At 49.6% G+C, this 21942-nt stretch overlaps 1 protein-coding gene across 1 annotated transcript in view; it reads right to left on the bottom strand.

Moving 5' to 3' along the window:
* Positions 1-21942, bottom strand: part of CSMD2 (CUB and Sushi multiple domains 2) — a 553689-nt gene that overhangs the window by 256837 nt on the left and 274910 nt on the right. Inside the window, exons 12-13 of the mRNA XM_040455784.1 lie at positions 19967-20079; positions 2928-3110 (exon numbers count right to left, since the gene is read on the bottom strand). Coding sequence (XP_040311718.1) covers positions 2928-3110; positions 19967-20079 — 296 coding nt within the window. The remainder of the gene's footprint in view (positions 1-2927; positions 3111-19966; positions 20080-21942) is intronic.

A 21942-nucleotide genomic window follows, 5' to 3' on the forward strand; every position in this document is an offset into this window, starting at 1 on the left:
CGAAACATGAAGGAAAGAGTGTGTATGGTCTCAGCAGGGCAATTCCCTAGTAAAGAGCTGTTTTGAAGAAAATGTTTCAAGAGAAGAACAAGGCACCACTTTGCATTTCTTTGGACAATTGTTCACAGAAATCTGAACCATCAAACTCTTTCTCCAATCTCCTTCTAAATGCTAAGAAGGAAAGGAGGGTTTGTCTGCTAAATATTGTACTAATATTTATTGTGACAACGCATGGTGAAATTTAGGGTGTTTACGCTGACTTTTGCTAGAGGTGCTTTCGTACGTACATTTCATCACTACATTATACGATTCAGAGACTGTATGATTTGATATTTTTAGAGATGCTTCTAGATCACACACTATGACACGTTTGATCTAAGGTCAGGAGTGGAGCCCCAGTTTAACATGTCCCTCAATCAAAGTACATGACCCGCTCTGTCAGTGACCCACTTTTCGGAAGTGGTTTCCAAGCACTCATTGTGGGCAGTGAGGACTGACTGTTTGTGCCATAGTCATCTTGTTTCAGAGATACGATCAGAGAGAGGTATGGAATTTGGGGAGCCAGAACAGAGTGCTACCACACTGGGTGGATTAGTAAACCAAAACCAGAGAGAAGATGCCCTGGCTATAGTCATGATGCTGAGCCAGGACTGAGAAACAAGTCTCCAGAGTTTGAATCCAAAGCCATCTCTGTGCACTGGGGCTTCTTAGTGCCGTCTCTCACTACCAGTTAGACTGTGAGCAACCTGAGGGCAAAGCCCGCCACCTGTGGAAGTGTCAGTTTAGGGGCTGGGGACTCAGTGGAGAGCTGACAGACGGCGCTCCTTTGACTTCATGGAATAGGAACGCGACCTTGCTGTGTGGTGCAAAAAGGCATGGGGGCCAGCTGGCTCTCTCCAACCTCCTTCATGAAGCCAGCATCCCTGAGACTCAAGCTGTGTTCTGTTACACCCAAATGACCAGAAAAACCTGAGCAATGGGAGTGCCTTGGGGATGCCAACCCCCTACATCCCAGAACCATCCAGAGGAAGAAATACCATGCTTGCCCCCCAGAGTGTCTCCTTCACAGTTCTCATCAATAAGCCTCAGGCTCCTCTTCCTTACTTGAAACCACAGAATGTACGGCTCCACATGTGCCAGGTTGGCTCTGCCCTTGTTCCTTCTCAGCTGTTTGTAAGCAATGCCCAGCTCACTGGAGGCTGCCTGCCTCATTCCTGGAAATGAAGGGCCTGCTGACAAGCACTTCATGACCCTTTGCTCTTACTGAAGGTTCTAGAAAGATTTCCTAAAGCTCCTCCTAAGGGCCAAAGAGTCCAGTAAATTCTTGGAGGACTTGAGTGACAGCCTTCAGGTAGTGGTCTGCTACCCGCATCTCTCAGCTTGCGAGGCAGGAAATTTTATCCTGTCCTAAGACGCCAGCTGGCTCTGCTACCCACTTCATTCTACTGGCTCTCTGCTCCAGAGGCCTGACCCTCTTCCACTTGTCCTTGCCTTGTTTCATCTAATGGATTTTAGAGATAAAGCCCCCACAACGCCTGGGGCTCCCACAGTCTGTACCTTTGCCGTCTGCCTCTAGAGGCAGGTTGCTTGCCTCCAACCTGCTGGGTAGAGCCCTGCTCCGTCCACCCACTCTGGCCTCATTCCCGCTGGTCCTGGGCTGTTCTGTCGCAGGCTCCCCTGCCTCTCCTGGCCCCAGTCCCTCTGGTTCCCAGTGTGCTATGAGGCCAACACCATTGGGCACTATATTCTAACCACATCCAGCCACAGAGATGGGCAGATTTCATGCAATTTTATTTTTTTGCAACAAGGGTGTATCCAAGGGTGATTTGATGTATATCTAAGAGCAATTTGTTCTTTAAACCTCTTCAAGAATTTCCACACAAACTCACAAGTCATCACAAATGCTCTGTCAAAACAAAGTGATTTTTCTGTTTGAAAAGGTATGACCCAAACTCACCGACTCATACACCAAAGTCTCAGTCCTAACTGACGTTCCCTCATAACCCCCAGGTTATTCTCTCCCCCAGCCCCGGGCGGGGTGGAGGGCGGTACAGTCTAGTATGTGTAGCACCTGGAGACCCAGAGCAGCCCACTGCAGTGGGAGAAATGATCAGAGGGTCAGGCTTCCACCCTCCCCTGCAAGAAGCAGATGGAAAGAGACGGAGGAGGTGGGGTGGCGAAGCTTGGGAGAAGAAGACGTGGTAGCCCAGAGAAGAGTGAGCCTTTGATTTCTCAACAGAGACCAAGCGGGCTCCGCTCTTTGCTGTATACATCCCCTCACACTTGCCAATCCCACCAGGCCCAGGACCTAAAGTACAATTTGTGCCAGAAGGTAAGGTCATACCTTCCCAGAGGAAGAAAAAAGGGCCTCTTTGTTATCTCCATTGGATGGGCACTCCAAAGGATCAACAATCTAAAGACAGCTTGATTACCCATCCCTCCCTAAATCCAATCCAAGAGGAAGCAATTTGAGGAAAGCTTCTCATATCCTGGCAAGGCTGTGGTTTCCCACGGTACGCAGAGGCCGGTACAGAGTTGACAGTCTTACAAACTTGCCCGCCCCTTCCACCCTGGTTTGATTGTATGGTGTCACTGGCGGCAACAAGAGTGAGGAGCAAATGTCTGGCTCAGAGCCTGGTGGGCCAAGCCCCAGTGGCCTCTACCTTGCTCTCAAGGATCACCACGGAAGGGAAGACGATGTTGAAGAAGGCCCCCAAATGTCAAGATCGATCATTCTCGGTGCCACAGTCTACGTTACTGCCAGAAAGGAGGACCCAACCAGCAACGCTGGGAGGAAAAGAAACCAACCAGAAGCTGTTGTTATGACCCGCAAGGTTCCCAAGGATGGGGCCCTGGAATTAGCTGGGAAATGGGGCCCCCTGCCTCTTGATGAAGACCCCAAAGCGGCCTCCTCCCCGCTCACTTACACACGCAGCCTGGCTTCTTAGCCGACCACTGGTTATTCTTTTGGCACGTGATTGCCTTCTGCCCCACCAGCTCAAAGGCAGGCTGGCACTCAAACTTGAGTGTGTCACCGTGGCGGAACCGGGAGCCTTCCCTTCGGCCGTAGGCAGGGATGCCAGGATCGCCACAGCTGCCCTGCTCGATCTCTGAAAGACAGGAAGAAGAGAAAACAGACACGAAAGGTGACTTCCGACCTCTCTTGGAGCCAGAGGCCCACGTTACATGCTCTGCTGTACCTCTGCCAGGAGTCAGTGCTCAGAGTGGCACAGGCAGGACCTTTCATGAGAAATCTTGCCTTGCCCTGTTTAAAACTGCATCCTGGGCCTGTTGGCCATCTGGATGTCTTCTTTAGAGAAGTGTCTATTCATGTTTTCTGCCCATTTCTTCACTGGGTTATTTGTTTTTTGGGTGTGGAGTTTGGTGAGCTCTTTATAGATTTTGGATACTAGCCCTTTGTCCGATATGTCATTTGCAAATATCTTTTCCCATTCCGTTGGTTGCCTTTTAGTTTTGTTGATTGTTTCCTTTGCAGTGCAGAAGCTTTTTATCTTCATAAGGTCCCAGTAGTTCATTTTTGCTTTTAATTCCCTTGCCTTTGGGGATGTATCAAGTAAGAAATTGCTACAGCTGAGGTCAGAGAGGTCTTTTCCTGCTTTCCCCTCTAGGGTTTTGATGGTTTCCTGTCTCAACGTTGCTCCTCATCAGGGAAATACAAATCAAAACCACACTCAGGTATCACCTCACGCCAGTCAGAGTGGCCAAAATAAACAAATCAGGAGACTATAGATGCTGGAGAGGATGTGGAGAAATGGGAACCCTCTTGCACTGTTGGTGGGAATGCAAATTGGTGCAGCCACTCTGGAAAACAGTGTGGAGGTTCCTCAGAAAATTAAAAATAGACCTACCTTATGACCCAGCAATAGCACTGTTAGGAATTTACCCAAGGGATACAGGAGTACTGATGCATAGGGGCACTTATACCCCAATGTTTATAGCAGCACTCTCAACAATAGCCAAATTATGGAAAGAGCCTAAATGTCCATCAACTGATGAATGGATAAAGAAATTGTGGTTTATATACACAATGGAGTACTACGTGGCAATGAGAAAGAATGAAATATGGCCCTTTGTAGCAACGTGGATGGAACTGGAGAGTGTTATGCTAAGTGAAATAAGCCATACAGAGAAAGACAGATACCATATGTTTTCACTCTTATGTGGATCCTGAGAAACTTAACAGAAACCCATGGGGGAGGGGAAGGAAAAAAAAAAAAGAGGTTAGAGTGGGAGAGAGCCAAAGCATAAGAGACTCTTAAAAACTGAGAACAAACTGAGGGTTGATGGGGGGTGGGAGGGAGGGGAGGGTGGGTGATGGGTATTGAGGAGGGCACCTTTTGGGATGAGCACTGGGTGTTGTATGGAAACCAATTTCACAATAAATTTCATATATTGAAAAAATAATAATAAAATGCCAGCAAAATTTTAGAACAACAACAAAAAAAAAACAAAAAAAAAAAACTGCATCCCAGGAGCGCCCAGGGGGCTCAGTCAGGTAAGTGTCTGACTCTTGATTTCACAGTTTGTGGGTTCAAGCTCCACATTGGGCTCCACGCTGACACCGTGGAGCCCGCTTAGGATTCTTTCTCTCCCCCTCTCTTCACCCCTCCCCCACTAAAACTCCCACTCTCTGAAAATAAATAAACAAACTTAAAAAAAATAAATAAATAAAACTGCATCTTGGGATGAATGTGCCTTCCAGCTGACAAATGCCAGAGACTCTGTGTCCACACAGAGAACACTAGGTGCTTGGATATTTTCATTCGGTGAAGGTGGGTCTACATTCTTTATGAGATACCTGTCTCAGAGCTAACAGATCTCAGTCTGGAGCTTACTGAACTTGACTCCGCACTCAGATGACTAGATAGACCTTCAGCTCAGCCCATTCCTGAGCAGCAAAGACAAGCATGAAATGAGAAGGCTTTACTGGCTGCCATTCCCCAAACCAGAGATTAAGTGAGAATCAATATTCGCTGCCTTCTGACATGGAAGCACTTTCCCGAATTTTTTTTTTAATTCAATTGGAGATGGTGCAGGTAAAATGGAACAAATGACTAAGAATGCCTTTAAAGTTCATTGGATTCCACGGTGGTGAGTCACACACCAAGTGGGTTCCCTGAGACAGCTCGGTGGGGCGGGAGGATGTGCGGGCACGGTGGGGCATGATGGGCTGGCCACCTTACAGGACAGTTAGACCCTGGAGACTTCAGGAAAGGAGTATGTCCTGGCCAAGTCCCTGGAGCTTCCTCCGGAACCCTGTGCTTGGTGCTGTGAGAGATGGAGTGGAAAGGAGGGGTGAAGGGGATGGAGGGGAGGAAGGAGAAGAGGAGGAGGAGCTGTTCCCAGGGAGGAAGGCATCTTGCAGGAAAGACAGGGAGTTATGGACAAAGGGACAGATAGCGAGGTGAGGGTGGTAGGGGCCTGTGATTTGGAAGAGAGGCCACTGGAGTAACCAGGGAAGTTTGTTGGACACCTTCCCAGGATCGTCAGGCCAAAGGAACCCTGCCTTTGCCGTAGACACCATTATGAGCCATGGAGCCAGAGTCCCTGAAGTTGCTGTGCGTGACCCTATCAGGGATGACTCTCCAAAAATTTTCTTAGCACAACTGGTGGGTTTCTGTGGGCTGATCAGGCTAGCCCCATGCACTGCCTTATATGGACAGGCTCTTGACTGTCACATTCATATTACCCCGAAAACTAGGGCTTCCAGATCTCTGCTGAGAGTTGGCAGAACAAAGCATTCTTTGGCTAGAATCGTGTGTGTGTGTGTGTGTGTGTGTGTGTGTGTGTGTGTGTGTAGGCATCCGGAAGGAGCACTTAACTCAAATTTAGAGGGTGAGGCTGGAAACGCAGTGTGGGGAGTGAGACACTAAACTTTAGCACAAAATTTTAGGGGGCAACAAAAAAACCCCTCAGCAATCAAGATAAATAACATCTTCATGTTATTTTTTAACATTTTTAGAAAATCAAAATTAATGCATATAAATCAAGCCCACAAAGAAAAAAAAAATCAGAACTTAAAGATCAGATCTGACCCAGCACTTGTGTGACTCACTTCACTGGCCTCCCCCTAGTCCTGGCCATCTGAGTTTCTTATTATTTAAAACGTTGACATTTTTATCATAGATATTTTGCATTAATCTTGGTTTTAAAAAAATACTGTATTAAATTATTAAACTTAATTACTGAGTATTTTGGTGGCTTCTTTTCAATTTATGCCCAAGGTGGATGACTGCTTATCTCAGCTCAGTCCCATCAGGGAAGGCTTCTTGGAGAAGGTGATGTCTAAGATGAGGTCTGAAGGCTGTGCAAGAGCCAGCAGGTGAAAGGAATGGGTGGGATTCATTGCAGCATTATTCACACTAGCCAAGACATGGAAACACCTAACTACCCATGAATGAATGGGTAAACAAAATGTAGTAAATGTACACACACACACACACACACACATACACACACACACACACACACACCCCACTGGAATATTATTCAGCCATAAAAAAGAAAAAAGAAGAAAATCCTGATATTTTCAACAACATGGATGAAACTTGAGGGCATTATGCTAAGTGAAATGAGTCAGAAAAAGACAAATACTGGGTGATCGCACTTATACGTGGAATCTAAAAACCCAAACTCATAAAACCAGAGAGTGGATTGCTGGTTGCCATGAGTGGGATAGGGTATAGTGGAGTAGGGAGGGGAAACCAATGAAGTGGGTCGAAGGGTACAAAGTTCCAGTTAGAAGGTGAAGAGGTTCCGGGATGTAATGTACAGCATAGTGGCTACAGTCAACAATATGGTATCAGATATCTGGAAGTTGTTAAGAGAGTAGATCCTAAAAGTTCTCAACACACACACACACACACACACACACACACACACACACACACACATTGTGAGGTGTTGTGGTAGATGTGTTAACTAACCTGATTATGGTAATCATTTTGCCACACATACACATATCAAATCATCATGCTCTACACCTTAAACTTACACAATGTTATATGTCAATTATTAACTCAATAAAGCTAGAAAAAAAAGAAAGGAATGAGTGGGAGAAAGGGGGAGGAAGGACCGTTCAGATGGGGAAGAGGCCATGCAAAGTCACAGGGGTGACACTGTAGGATTGCAATGAAAGCAGAGATAATAACTCACTAATCGTTATTATAACTAAGTTAGTTGTATGACTGATAATTCTAGTGCCGAATATGTGCTGGAAGCCACTCTGATCATTCTAATATTTCATCCTTATAGTAACCCTATGAGCTAGGTACTGTTATTCTCATTTTAAAGGTGAGGAAACTGAGGCCCAGAGAGATCATGCAATTATCCAAGGTCATCTGAGTTATCTCAGATCCAAACATATGGTTCCAGGGTTCTTACTGTTGTACCACATTGCCTTTCTACAAGTACAAGTGTAGATATTTTCTACAAGCTGGTGGGAGATGAGGCTGGAAAAGGTGTGCGGGGCCAACCCATGAAAGACACTGTATAATCTGCTAACAAGACTAGGTTGCAGATAGGAGGCAGTGGGGAGTTAACAAAGGCTTTCATTTTACTTAGCATTTCATACTGTGCATTTTATTTTATTTTTAAAAATTTTTAATATTTATTTTGAGAGAGAGAGAGAGAAGGAGGGGTAGAGAAAGAAGGAGACACAGGATCTGAAGCAGGCTACAGGCTCTGAGCTGACAGCACAGAGCCCAATGTGGGGCTTGAACTCACGGACTACGAGATCATGACCTGAGCCGAAGTCAGACGCTTGGCCAACTGAGCCACCCAGGTGCCCGTCATATCGTGTATTTTAAAAGATCACCCTGACTGTTATCTGCAGAATGGTCTGGGGGCAGCAATTCTGGAGGCAAGGGGATCATTCATTCATTCGGCAAACACACAAATGTCTACTTAGTGTAAGTCACTGTGCTGGGCACTGGGGGTGCAACAGAGAACAAGGCAGACACAAGCCCTGCCTCCATGAAGTTGCCATTCTGGTGGGAGACTCACAATAAGGTGGGGGATGTTTTGGTGACATCCTGGACTGGGCAAAGACAGAGCGGATGGGGAGAGGTAGACAGATTTGGGAGGTGGGACAGCAGGAAGCCACAGGCTATCCTGAGAGTGAGCACGCCAGGGATAAAGGAGAGGCCAGGGTCTACAATGCCTGAGGGTTTGGCCTGGGCACCTGGGTGCACACTCACTGAGACAAGAATGCAGGGAGAAGAGCAGGTGTGTATGGTCATCAGTAAGGAATGCGGAGTTTTGGGGATGCCTGTGATACCTCCAAGTGGATACATCTAGCAGAAAGTGGCTACATGGGTCTTAAGTTGAGGAGAAAAGTCTAGTGTAGGGATGCATAATTTGGGATTCAGCTCACATATGGTAAAAGGAGCCATGAGAAGGATGTGACCACCCACAGAGAGTGAGATGTCAGTCCTGGACAGAATATAGTTAGGAATACTGGATGGCCCAGTGGAATGCTGGACTGAAATCCTGGCTGAGCAGGGTCACAGAGGCTTGGAGAAGAATGGTTTTCGAGGAGCAGATCTCTAGCCTCGAAGGTTCAGGGAAGCTTAGGTGGGGCTGACAAGCAGGTTAGAAGAAGGAGGTCACTGCTGATACTGGCAGGAGTGGTTGCATACAGTGATGGGGCCATATGCAATGGGAGAAGAGAAAGATGATACAGGAGGAACAGATGACTTTTAAAGGAGCCATTTCTTGGAAGTGAAGGAATAGAGAGAGCTTAGGTGGTAACTTGTGAGGAACATGGCCTTGAAGTAGGCAGCTTAAACATATTTTTAAGATCAGAGAAATGTAACCACATTTAAATGCTAGGGAGGGAGACAGACAGGCAAACAGACAGACACACAGAGTAAATGGCTAACTGAAGATTTGGAGGACAGATGGGGATGACAGCCGGAGGCTCTGGGGCAGGTAGGGCAGGGGACCCAGAGCACACTGCAGGATAGCCTAAGCCAGCAGGAAGCTCCTTCCTGCATGACAGGAAGGAGGAGGTGATCACTAAGATTTCAGGTATGGTGTGGGAGGATGAAGGAAGTCCTGCGATGGCACAGGCTCTACTTCCCAATGGAGGAAGGGTTCATGGTCATTGCTGAAGGACAGGGCCTGCTTGTGGGGAAAGGGATTTAACATTGACGAGAATGTCTGAGGCACTCACGCTGGATAAGATCATGGTTGGATGGACTGCCACCTAGCGCCTAAGGAGGGTGGAGATGATGCATGTACGGGGCGCCCCCGAGCAGCTCAGTAGCTTGGTGCATGCAGAAGTGGAGAAAGGGGGCTCCAGGACTGATGGAGGGGTGGGGTTTGGAGAAAGGGAAGGCCACTGGGGCAAGGAGCTGAGGATACCATTACAAGAATGGCAGAGGTGTTACCCTCGGGGCTCAGGCTAATGGGGGTGGGGGGTTGGGGGGGAGAAGCAGGAGGGGCTGGGGGATCGGGAGGCCAAGGGAGGATGATGATCAGGAGCAGAGTGGGTAGGGAGAGCTGAGGGGACAAATGGCCCGGCGCAGGCTAGGTGCAGCTCAGATTTGAGAGGTGCTGGAGAGCAAGGTCCAGCTGCAGCCAGAGGGCAGCGCTATGAAGTGAGAAGGTCAAGTGGCTGGAAGGCAAGGTGACGGCAAGACTTGGGGTAGAGAGGAAGAGGCTGGTGGCACTGATGGGAGGGGACAAGAGCCAGATGTGGTGACAGCATGAGATCCAGGGAGATGGGGGACACGTGGCCAGAATGGCACTGGAGGATGAACTGTAAACCTGCCTCTCAAACGTGAAGTTCGTGGGGACTGGCACAGGAGAGGGCTACCGGGTAATGGTAGCCCTCAAGGGGAAGTCAGATTTAAGAGAGCACTTGGTGAAGAGGTCCAGAATAGGAAAGGGATATGTGTAGGGCCGGGACTGGGTGTAGGGGAGAAGAGGAGGGCAGGGTGGCTGGAGAGTTTGACAGAGGGGCTGGTGGCTGGCTTGTGTTCCTCAGACGCTCCTTGTCTTTGTCTGGGCCTTCCCTCCAAGCCCAGGGCCAACCTCTGCTGGGGGCACAGGGACCCAGGCCCCTCGCCCTCCCAGAGAAGGCTCCCTGTGCTCCTCTGCCTGCCTGAAAGGCACTTGACCTTGACCCTCCCAGTCTGACCCAGTCTGATGTCAGGGCCCAGAAAAGCAAATTGATAAACCAAATTTTGACTTGGAGAAAATCATGCATGCAATTTCTGTTATCTGGTTAATATAATTCCATTTTATAAGACTTGCTCCCTCTCTCTCTTTCTCTCTCTCCCTCCCTCCCTCTCTCCTTTTGCCTACAAAAAGCAAGCTGGCAAACATGAGGTGAGTGCTTCAGAATTCCACTGTGATGGGCTCGCCGCTCGAAGTATTTGCTCTCCATTTGCTTGGCGGCTTTATCCCCATCATCTGTGATCAACCTTACAGTCTTCTCCTGGGTTTTTCCATTTCTAATACCAAATTGGAATTCTCTTTCATGACAACGTCTGTCCAGGAGCGATTGCATCATGTCTCTCTAAATCCACCATCTGATTGCTCCGAGAAGGACAGCGCCACTTGGAGGAGGAGAAGGGGGGTCCAAGCTTGGGCTGTGACTTGCTGCCTTTCCAAAGGGGTAGTACTTCATTTGTCCCTTCATCTAGTCACTGTGCCCTCAGCCTGGGCTACCCCCTCCTCTCCTCCCCTTTTTACGTGGCCGACTCGTCACTCTGTGGATTAGTTTAAGAGGCCACCTCAGAGATACTTTCCCTGACCATGCACCTTATGTGGTTCCCGTTTTCTTGCCTCTCCTGGTTCCCCATCTTTTCCTTCATGGCACTGCCTTGATTCATGTGATTAGTTACTGCTCTAGACACTTGGGGGTATAGCAGTGGGGAAAAAAGAACAAGAATCTCTGCCCCCAAGATGCTTACTGTCTGATGGGTGTGAAGGACAGAATGATTCACCCACTCTGCCCCCCTGCTCCCGCTGGCTGCCAGGTTGGCTCCTCTGTTTCCTGTCCAATGGAATGTCAGTCCTACAGAGGCAGGCATTGGTTATGCGTTATTGACTCAGTTCAGCACTTGGAACACAGAGAACGCTGTTTAACGTTCGAATCCAGCTAATAGGTGCTGCATGGAAACTGTGCCAAATGCCATGCTCAGCACTACAGACAGACAGTGGCGTGACCCATGGTCCCTGCCCTTAGAGAGTCACAGTCAAATGGCTGCAGAAGTTAAGTACAAGGGAAATGATGAGGGCAAGGGAGGAGGTGTGCACCTGACCACACAACCTTTGGGAGAGCAGAGGAGGAAACTCAGAGGGAGTGGGAGAGGCAAAGAGGCTTCACTGAGGCTGCCAAGCTGGAAACCTGGGAATCAGCCTGGATTCTGCCTTCCCCTCCCCACCTGCAGCCTCACTAACTGCCTCATCCTGGCCCCCCTCCGAAACATCCCAGCACCCTCTGCTCTCCAGCCCCTCTCTCACTGTTCTAGTCTACCCTCTACCTGGATGGTGGCATCAGGCGAGAGTCGGTCCCCTGCCTCTTGCCTCTATTCTGTACTCAGCAAAGCAGGCTGAGATGGCTCCGAAAGAAAAATCCCATCATTACTCTGCCCTGTTCATTGATTCTTTCATGGCTGCCTAAAATCCACAGATTAAACCCCTAACAGCTTGACGTGGCAGGATCTTGCCTACCCCCTCCCACTCCAGACTCATCTTTGGCCATCACCGACCCTGAGATTTATGCATCCCCAAACTGAGCGGTCTGTGGAGAGACAAAACAGTGCAGTGGTGATGAGCAGAGATCTAAATCCTGGCCCTGACATAAGTAGGAGATCTTGCACATTTCCTATTCTCCCCGAGCCCTATTTTTGTCATCTGTAAAATGGAAATGGTAATAACGCCCACCTTTCAGGGTTGTTCTGAGGATTTAATGAACTTACGTGTAGAAGACAATTGTCAAAATGCCTGGCACATGGCATGTAACCAGTAACCAGTAGGTGTTTCCCCATAGTCATTATCACCCGGTGCCTGGTGGAGCCCAGCCGGCTCTCACATGGCTCTCACATGGCACCTGTGTCCTCTCTTCCTGAATGAACACCCCCTGCTCCTCTGTCAGATGAGGAATTGCCTTTAAGCGTCAGCTCAAGTGCTTCTTAATCTGGGATCTTCCCTCAAATCACCTAGGCAGACTTAGGGGATCTTTCTCTCTCACTCCCAGCCCTTTGGACAGTTTTCTGCCATGGGTCCATTGCTGTCATTTTTGGCATGCATTTCTCTATGTTAAATGAAAAATTTCTTGAGGACCAAGACTGTTTTTGAAAAGTCTATACTACCAGCTTCTAGCAGAGTGGGAGGCACGGATGGAGCACCCAGTACATATTTGCAGGGTGATGAGTGGCGGACAGAGAGAAGGATGGAAGGAAAGAAGCAGGAAGGAGGAATGAAGAGAGTATAGTATCTGGAGAATAGTTAGAAATTCACTGTGGCTGGAGGTGACAGTGAAGAGAGATGAGACCACAGAGAGGGTCTGAGGGGCACCGTGAAGAGCCTGGTTCCATGACTGAGGAGTCATCTATGTGTTGTCTTGGAGGCTATCAGTTCCTCAAAGCCAGGGGTCCCATCCCTTCTGCCCTCTGTATCTCCAGAACCAAGGACAGTATCTCACACATACTGAGTGGCCCAGACCCATTGGTCAATTAGCACAAACCCCTTTCGAGTGACGGAGACACTGTGGTGCTTAAGACAACCCCTGGGCATGCCTAGATCTCATGGATTTCCTTAGAACCACATCCCACTCCACTTCTCTGCTTCTGATGGGAAGGGTACAAGGAGGCTTGGGGCATAGTGCATCCGTCTGTATGTGCATCTGGGTTTTCACGCATCTCTTTGCAAAGGCTGTCACAAATTGGGTGGAAGTGTGGGTAGATGAAGTGGGTGACGTTCTTCCTTCCCCATCTCCTTCCTCCACAACACTATCATGGGGATGTCACAGCTGAAGGAGGTTAGGGACAGGGGGTAAATGTGGACATACAGAGCACTGGGGTTGCCTCCAAGCTGTTTGCATCAGCCCCAAGCTAGAGCTTGCTATTTGCAAAAGCCCGTGTATTTGGAGAGCATATCTCATGGACAAATTACTTCCTGCCAATTTTCTCTTCAGTATCATAATGCCAGTTATTGCAGACCGCTTGCAGCCTGCCAAATTTTAATGGTGCAGCATTCTCTGTTGTTTGCCAACCCCCCGCCCCCAGGGGCCAGGACAGACTTGGGTACAGCGTGGATCCCACTGGGCTTTCCTGACAGCGGGCAACTGCTGCCTGCATCTAGCTAAACCCTAGCTCTCTGTGCCTGAGAAAGCTTTAAGGGTCTCATGGAAACTCAGGGAGTGTCTTAGGAACATGCTTAGTGTTATTCCTGGCAAGTTGGGGAGTTTGGGCCTCTCAGCTCATGGGGATAACGTACAAAGCAGAGGTATCCTGAATAGAGCTGACTGGAGGCGAAAAATGGCCTTGTGCTTGAAGTGAGGCAGGGTCCAAAAAGGAGTGGCACCAATGATACCGGTCTGTTGTCTTTGGCCTTCTTTCCAGCCCAGCTCTGAGGCTGTCACTTTTAGGAAGTTCACCTATGTGTCCCAGCAACATTAAGTTCTTGGGAAGGGGGTGGAGGTGCGGGGGGCAGAGGTCTAGTCTTGCCTGTGTTCTCCCTACTCGCTCTCAGACTTCATGTTCTCTCTCTCTCAGGGACCTCTGACCAACTTGTTCTCATCCTTTACACAACTCTCCATTCCAGACACCTGTTCCTCCACAGAGCCTTCCCTGATGCCCTCAAGCAACGTTATCTGCCCCTCCTTGATATTTCCTCATCTTCTCGGACTTCCTTGACTCTACTGAACATAGGCTATGACTTAGGTGAAGGCAGAGATTTTCTTCTTGTCCTCAGGGCCCCAATGTCCTGAATAGTGTCTGCAACACACAATAGGAGCTTAAATAATATTGAATACACAGCTGACCTCATTTCCAACACGGGTCCCCGCTCTTGGGCATCCTTTCTGTATAATCTCGACTGCCCTGCTCCTTCATTGTCTCCAGGGTCAAGGTCTCAGCTCCTTCCTTGCCTGTGCCAGCCAAATCCCCAGATTTAGCATTAGGCTGCCAGATTCCAGGCTCTGAGTCAGGAAGCAAGGAGACTCCCAGATTGATGCTAAAACTTGTTAGCAAGTTGTATGTAATTTTATAATGTTTCTGGTAAGTGCTAATTGCCTGTTCCTTAAATATTTCTTGTTCTACTGGGAAGCAAAGCAATTGCAACTCTGAATGCATTTCCTACAGCTGGCTGCCCCCATGGAGGGGGACTGAGTTCCAGGCTCCAAGTACTCAGATACTGATGGAGCCTGAGTCCCCTCCCCCACCCTGACCTGTGATTGTGACAAGCAGAACTGGAAGAATTTCTAGAAAGTAAATCCCCCAATTTTCCCACCCAGGGCTCACACTTTTAATGAGGGGAGGGAGGTTATATTGCAGTGCCACCTGCCGGCCCCAAGGAAGCTTCTCTTTACCTGAGCTGGGGCAGAGGGCATATTGATGATGATGGGGCCAGGAGTGCCTGGAGGGTGGTCTCTGCCCACGAATGCCTCATGCCACTTGTGGAACATCTACATCCTCCTATCACCGAGCCAAGGGGCCTGTCATGTATGGAATTCCCCAGAAGCAGATAAAAGGAGGGCTAGGATGGGGACGGAGGTCATTCTGAAGCTCTGGGCCAAGGGTGCAGGTTGGGAGAGGAGCTGCGGACCTGGGGAAGCAGGCAAGGGGGCAGACTTTTAACTGTTTACTCTGGCTGGCCCTGAGGGGCAGGCTTTTAACTGTTTACAGGCTGGCCCTGTGTTGGGAGCCTCACTACACGGAGCCCTTGGAAGAACCCCCATGAGATCATTGTTTATCAGTCCACCTTCGCAGGTGAGAAAACTAAGAATCAAAGATATGGAAGGACTGGCTAAGACCACAGACAGAACCAATGGCAGAACTCAGTTACAAACAGAGTTTGTCTGACTCCAAAGCCAGGGGGACAACGGAGAATGTCTGACTCTTGCATCTGAGCTCTGAGAGGCGATAAAGTGGGCCGTGAGGGGATGGAGAGGGTGTGGAGGAAGGGTGTTTGGTTGTGCTTGTGTAGAAAGTCATTAAACCTTAATCTGAGAGCTTTTCTGAACGCATGCTGTATGCCAGGCACTGGGCACTCTGTGGGTTCACAGGAGCCAGAATGTGGCTTGGAGTTACCGTAAATGGAGAGTCTTGGATACCATGTGAATGATAACCCTAAGAGCGAAGAGAAGTCATCATGAGGAATTTTTAAGTAGGAGAGAATTCTGCCAGATGTGGATCCTGGAAAGATCGCTGAGATGTGTGTGGCCGATGGTGGGTGGGGGAGGACTAGAGTCAGGGAGGCGAAGAAGAAGGACTGGGCCATCATTCAAGTGAGAGGTGATGACGGCCTCAGCCACGGGAGTGACAGAGGGGCTGGGACACTGCAGCAGGAGAACTGACAACCTGGGAACTGAGTCAGAGATGAGAGAGGGAGAAGAAGGAGGAGGAGGTGAGGCCCAGTGATGGTATGGATGGTGGCACAATTCATCAACACGGGGACACTGGAGCAGGGGGTGTGGCATGGGGGTGGAGATGGTGAGCTCAGTTTGGGTGATGTTAATGGACTGAACCTGTGTGTCTTCCCCAAATTCATATGGTGAAGTGTTAACCTCAAATGTGCCTGTATTTGGAGATGGGGCCTCTAAGGAAGTAACAAAGGCTAAATGAGGCCCTAGGGGTGGGGCCCAAAGCCGACAGGATTAGTGTCCTTATAAGAAGAGACACTACAGAGCTTGTGTCCCCCACCCCCCGCCTCCAAGGAAAGACCATGTGAGAACACAGTCATAGGCTGCAGTCTGAAGACAGCCCAGACCAGAAACTGAATCAGCCAGAACCTTGATCTTGGACTTTTAGCCTTCAGAATTGTGAGAAAATAAATTTCTGTTTCAGCCCCCAGTGTATGGTGTCTTGTTATATCTGCCCGAGAAGCCTAATGTGCGTGCCTTGGGTTTGAGATGTCTGAGGGAGAAGCGTATCAACTGTGTCACAGGAAGATTACAAATGGGGAACAGATTTGGAAGTCACCAGTGTTTAGGTTGAGATGGAAGCCACGGGAATGGATGCAATTAACTGTGGAGGGTTCTAGAAGAAAGAGGACAGGAAGCTGAGGAGAGACCCCAAGAAGGGCCTGCTCTGCAGGGGCAGCGAGGGGCCAGCCAGAGAGATGGTGGACACCCAGGAGGCTGCAGGCGGCAGAAGCTCCCAGGACGGGAAGTCACATCAGGAGGCCAGGGGATGCAATAGACCCAGCTTTATTCACAGTAGAGGATGACTCCTTCACTGATGGCTCCTACCCTCAAATAAAAGGTCGAAGCTGGAAGGGACAAGAAGGGAAAGGCCGGCCCATCCCTACATTTAAGAATTCATGGGTTCTTCTTCCTTAAGGACAAAGTGCAGACTCTTTATGAGGCCTCCAGGCTCTCAGTGACCTCCCGCCACTTCTGCCTCTGTTTCCTACAACACTGTGGCCACAGGAACCATCTCAATTCTCGGCCAGTGTGGGGAGTGAGGGTCCCAGGTGCGGAGTGCAGGCGGGATGCGGGGACCCGGCGCCAGGCCTAGCAGCGCAAGCCCAGGCCACCTGCAGGACAGGCAAGGAGCCATGTGCTCCCCGGCAGAAGAGGACACGCCCCGGAGTGGGGAACACTGGCGATCATGGAAGGCATGGGTGCAGGGGAACGTTAGCAGCCCAGGGGAAGGCGCCTCTCTGCGCCAGGCACTGTGCAAGGAGCTCTCTGTGACCCCATTTCACTCTCATCACAAGGCTCTATGGTCACCATTATCATCTCCATTTCCTGAGTGCGAAACTGAGGCTCAGACAGATCCTATGACTCGGCCAGTCCCACAGCGGAGACCAGCCAGGATTCACCAGGTCTGGCCCACTTCCGAGCCTGTTCCCTCTTCACAGAACCGGCTGCCTCTGTGAGCAGAGCCCATGTGGCCCCGGTGGGTTGGCCATGTACATAAACGCCCAGACTATCTTCCTGATTTGCCAGGGGTCAAGGAGAGGTCCTGCTGATCCCTAGTCTGTGACTAGCAGGCAGGACAGTTTTGAGAAGGCTTTGGTTTTCTGTTCTGGCCCAGGCGGCTTGCTGCTGCAGTCTCAGCACCCAGCTGCGTGCTGCTCACGTGACAGGATCACCAGTCCAGGCTGGGCGGGAGGACACATGACCTCACAAACAAAACCCTGACCATCAGTAATGAGGAGCCCAGCTCATGCTCTATGGCCCATGTGACCAGGGCAAAGCTTTGGCTTCCATAAAGATTTTATAAGGGATTGAAATTCTGTCCCTTTGGAGACCGCTGGTAGAGGGGGAAATCGTGGGCTTTGAAGCCAGAGACATAGAATCGAATCTCGGCTCTTCCAGGTCCCAGACTTGGTGTGACCCCGGGCAGGTCACTCCACCCTTCTGAGTTTCAGGTTCCTCGTGCACAAAAGAGCAGCCGTCCACTAGCTGTCACAATGAGCGAGATGAAGCAGAGTTTCTCAAACTGGTGTTTAGCCACAAATCCCCTCGTAAAAGATGGCTTAGAAGGAACAGAAGGATGGAGAAGACGTGGAGGCAGCGGCAGAACCCTCCCTGCTAGGCACCCCCTCCCCGACCCTGGTGGTCCCTGAGGGTACCCTAAGTCTTTGCACACCGCTGCTTGAAAACCTTGAGAAAATTAGCACAAACCTCCTGACACATAACAGGGCATTCAATGTTCTGTCCCTTTCTTTTCTGGTTGAAACCACACCAAACAAAGCTAATTCCTCTTTCCCACGTGGCAACCCTTCAAATATTTAGATGCAGCTCTCAGTTCTCCTGAGTCCACTCTTCTCCCAAATATACTTTCAGGGGGCCGTTAACCTTTGTCACTGGGCTTGACTTCAGCCCTCTCCCTACCTGTCCCCACAATTAAGCCCAATTCTCGGTGCCTGGGCAGAACAGAATAAAGCACAACTAACTCCCTGAGGTAAATTCCAGGCACTAAGTTTCCGAACCTTAACAGAGGACATGGTATTTATTCCCACTGCATCTGATCCTGGTAACTTGGGCAACTGCTCCGACCCATCGAGGTCTTCCTGCACCTTGTTTGCTGATTCCTATACTGTCGTCCCTTTCCGGCTCATGCTATTCATGTCTTATCCATGCCATTGATAAAATATGGACAGATTAAGGGCTCGTGGGTGGCACAGGATCACTTCTCCCCACTTCTGGAAACATTCAGTGCTGAACATGCACAGAATTTCAGAAATGGGGGAAAACTATGAGTCCAAATCCATTCCCATTTTCCAAGGGGTTGAGTGTCAGAGAGGCCTGAATTAGCGTCTCCTGACTTCCCTCCGCTGCCCCCCCAGAGCTGCATGTAACTCTGGTACCCAAAGAGACACTGGTTTAACTACCTGTGTCCTCACTCACTAGTCACTCATAATTGCTGTGCAATTCTTATTTTCACATCCTTTATCAAACTTACTGTTTGCAGAAGCCCTGTGTCCTAGGGCATATTATTACATCCATGTCACAGGTGAAGAAACAGAGTGCCAGAGAGGCCCCCTGACCTGCCATGGAGCTAGAAAGTGGGAGAACCAGGATGTGGACCCACCAGCACCCGTCACCCTGTAGGTGTTCTCTGTCTGCTGTTCTGTGTCACCTCGACATGTGCTTCCCATTCTTACAACAGTACCTTCACTGTCCTGGCCTCCAGAACAGGGAGAGAAAACATTTCTGTTCTTTTAAGCCCCCCAGTTCGTGGGCCTTCTCCAGAGTGGTTGTAGGAAACTAACACACCTCCTGTGTACCCAATCTGGAGACAGAGCACAGGTCCTGGTACAGGAAGAAGTCCTGGTCCCTGGTCCCTGGGACACACTGAGCAGAAGAAGAGTCTCCAGGAGTTTCTCCCCCAACTCATCTCATGTAGATTGATCAGGTCTCTGGATGGGGGTGGGTAAATACCTTCTCTCCCTTATCCCTTGCCCTGTCTCTCTGATAGCCACCGAGTCATTTTCAAGACTCAAGGCTCACTTTCTTGATAGAGCCTTTCCTGATGCCACACAAAGGATGAATGCCTCTTTCTCTGTGCTCCCACTGGCTGTTTGCCACAGGTATCTTGCTTCAGTGACAGCTCGTGAGTTTTTTCCTCTCACTACTAGAGTGTGGACTCCTTGCAGGGGCTCGGATCCCCTAGTGCTGGGCTAGGCTCTGCCACCAAAGAAATGTGACCAAATGCCCAGGGGGCTGGCCTCTGCCCCCCTTTCTGTGAGGATCGGCATTGGCAGTCATCATCAATAGGAAGTCTGGAGGCGCACATAAGGCTGATGGTGGTGGTCTCTCCTGGGCCCAGGGTTTGCTGTTCCCTTAATGCTGATTCTCAGTAGATTCAGTTGATCTGCATTTGTACCCTCCTCAGGCCACCAATGGTGTGTGTGTCCCCAGTCCTGTGCGCAGTTACTCATCACTGTGACCCATATATGGGAGCTTGGGAAGCTACTTCATCCAGTCTAAAGATAAAAAAATAAGCAAGGCTCCAAAAATTTATGGGGTCTTTTAAAGGTCTACACAAGCCAGGTATGAATTGTGGATGAAACTAACGTATGCGTCTGGTGCTGTGTGGTCTGTGCTTCACGTGCTTTATCCCAGATAATCCTCAAAACAGTCCGGGGACCCACTGCATGAAGGAGGTGAGGCTCAGAGAAGTCGGATAACGTGCCTAAGGAGACAGGAAGCTAGAGCGGGGCAGAACCAGGATGCGAACCCAGGGCTTGCTGATTCCACATCCAGACCCCAAGTCTGATCCTACAGTGAGTGTACTGGTTCCTCAAGAGCAGTTACCTTCGTAAGAAGCCTTGAATCCCAGGGAGCTGCCACTGCCATCGGTCTGGAAGAGGAGCCACATTTGATGGTTGGTGCTGACAATGAGATCTGGGACCGACGTACCTGTCAGGCTGTCAGGAGAGAGAGATTTAGAGGCATGCACCCCACCATGGCACCCCACTGAATGACTAGAAGCCCTGGCCACTCAGGCAAATCCCTGGCCCCACACTATTTGACTCTGGAGCCCAGAGCATGTGCTCCAGGGGCGGGAAGACTCACCACCTCTCCCCTTCAGCCACAGGTGGGGCTTGGATTTAGCCCCTGGGCTCAGGAGGGTGATCTGTGTCCTTGCTTTCTCAGGGGACAGAATAGCTGTAGTCAGATCTAATGAAGGGGTGTCTACAATCCTGCCACCTTCGATCTCTCATGTGAACTGTACTGCAGAAAAGACACAGACAGAAACCCATTGCTACAGTCAGAACCCAGCCATTCCTTTGAATGAGACATCTCTTTCCATTCTATATATGAAGCAAGTCTTAAAGTGCAACTGTCACTCGGGGGCCACATTCTTTCTGAAGAACAGAGTTTAAGCATGGGGAAGATTCTGATTCAACTCACATTTACCAAAACCTATCCAAACAAGACAATTTTCCATCTATTATCTTATTAAATGACCCCAGTAGGCCAGGGAGGGAGGGGTTGCATTATCCCCATTGTACAGATGAGACCAGGGTGTAGAATGGACAGTGGCTTTACCAAGGTCAGCCTGATGGAGAGCGGTAGAGCCAGAGTCCCGTGCATAGGCTGGGGTTTCCATAAGGAACCATCCTCTTGCTGCTGAGACCAGACAGATCACCAGCACAGATTGGGAGTTGGTTGTAGATGGTGTGATTGGATCAATGGGTCTTAATCTCTGCTCCATTCTGGGGTCTCAAAGCTTGGAGGGCCATTGAGTTGGCTGCAGGGATGATGATTGCAGCATGAGTGCCATAGGGGTGGAGCTATACCTGGGGTACACCAGCCTGGCCCATGTGACATCACTGGGTTAGGGTGCTGGCATTCTGTAGTAAGGACTGAGGCCAAGCCAGGGCTGGCTCCTGACTCTAGGGTGGCAGAGTCTGTTTGACCCAACTATGACAACAAAGGAGTCCAACCATTTTGTGTGTTTCCCTGAGGTTTGAGATTGACATTGGCCTAAAGAGACAGGAGTGTGAGGGCAGAGCCCCTGGGCTGTTACAGAACTTATTGGGAACTCACCCAAACTACATAGGTCCAGAGACCTGCATGTAAACCCTGGATCTGCCATTCATTTGCTGTGGGGCCCTGGGCAAGTGGTTGAGCCACTCTGGGCTTTTTTATTTCATGTTAAATAAGGGGTTTGGGTTGTATGATCATTAAGAATCTTTTCAGCTCTGCTGTTTGGAAGGTTCTCTCTATGACAAAGTACACTGGGATTTTGTCTTTGGAGGAGACAGAACTGGTTTCCTGGCCTTCTGGGCACACTGAACTGATGTAACATACAGGGCAGATGAGTGATGAGGATCCACCAACAGAAGGAAGGGGGTATGATGGCTAGTTTTGTGGTTCAATTTTACTGGGCCAAAGAGTACCCAGATAGCTGGCCGAACATTGTTCTGACTGTTTCTGTGAAGGTGCCTTTGGATGACATTAACATTTAAATTGGTAGACTGAATAGAGCAGATTCCCCCTCTCAGTATGCGTGGGTCTCATCCAGTCAGTTGAAGTCCTACATTGAACAAAAAGAACCCTTTTTGCCTGCCAGACTTCCAGCTGGGACAATGCTTGCTTGCTTATCTGTCTGTCTGTCTGTCCGTCCGTCCGTCCATCCATCCATCCATCCATCCATCCATCCATCCTGCCTTGGACCTGAATAAAAACATTAGCTCTTCCTGGGTCTAGAGCCGCTGGCCTTTGCACTAAAACTACATCAACAGCTCTCCTGGGTCTCCAGCTTGCCGACTCACCCTGCAGAT

The sequence above is a fragment of the Herpailurus yagouaroundi genome, unplaced genomic scaffold (assembly GCF_014898765.1).
Source record: "Herpailurus yagouaroundi ecotype Mexico unplaced genomic scaffold, PumYag 77, whole genome shotgun sequence".
NCBI classification, from domain to species: Eukaryota; Metazoa; Chordata; class Mammalia; order Carnivora; family Felidae; genus Herpailurus; species Herpailurus yagouaroundi.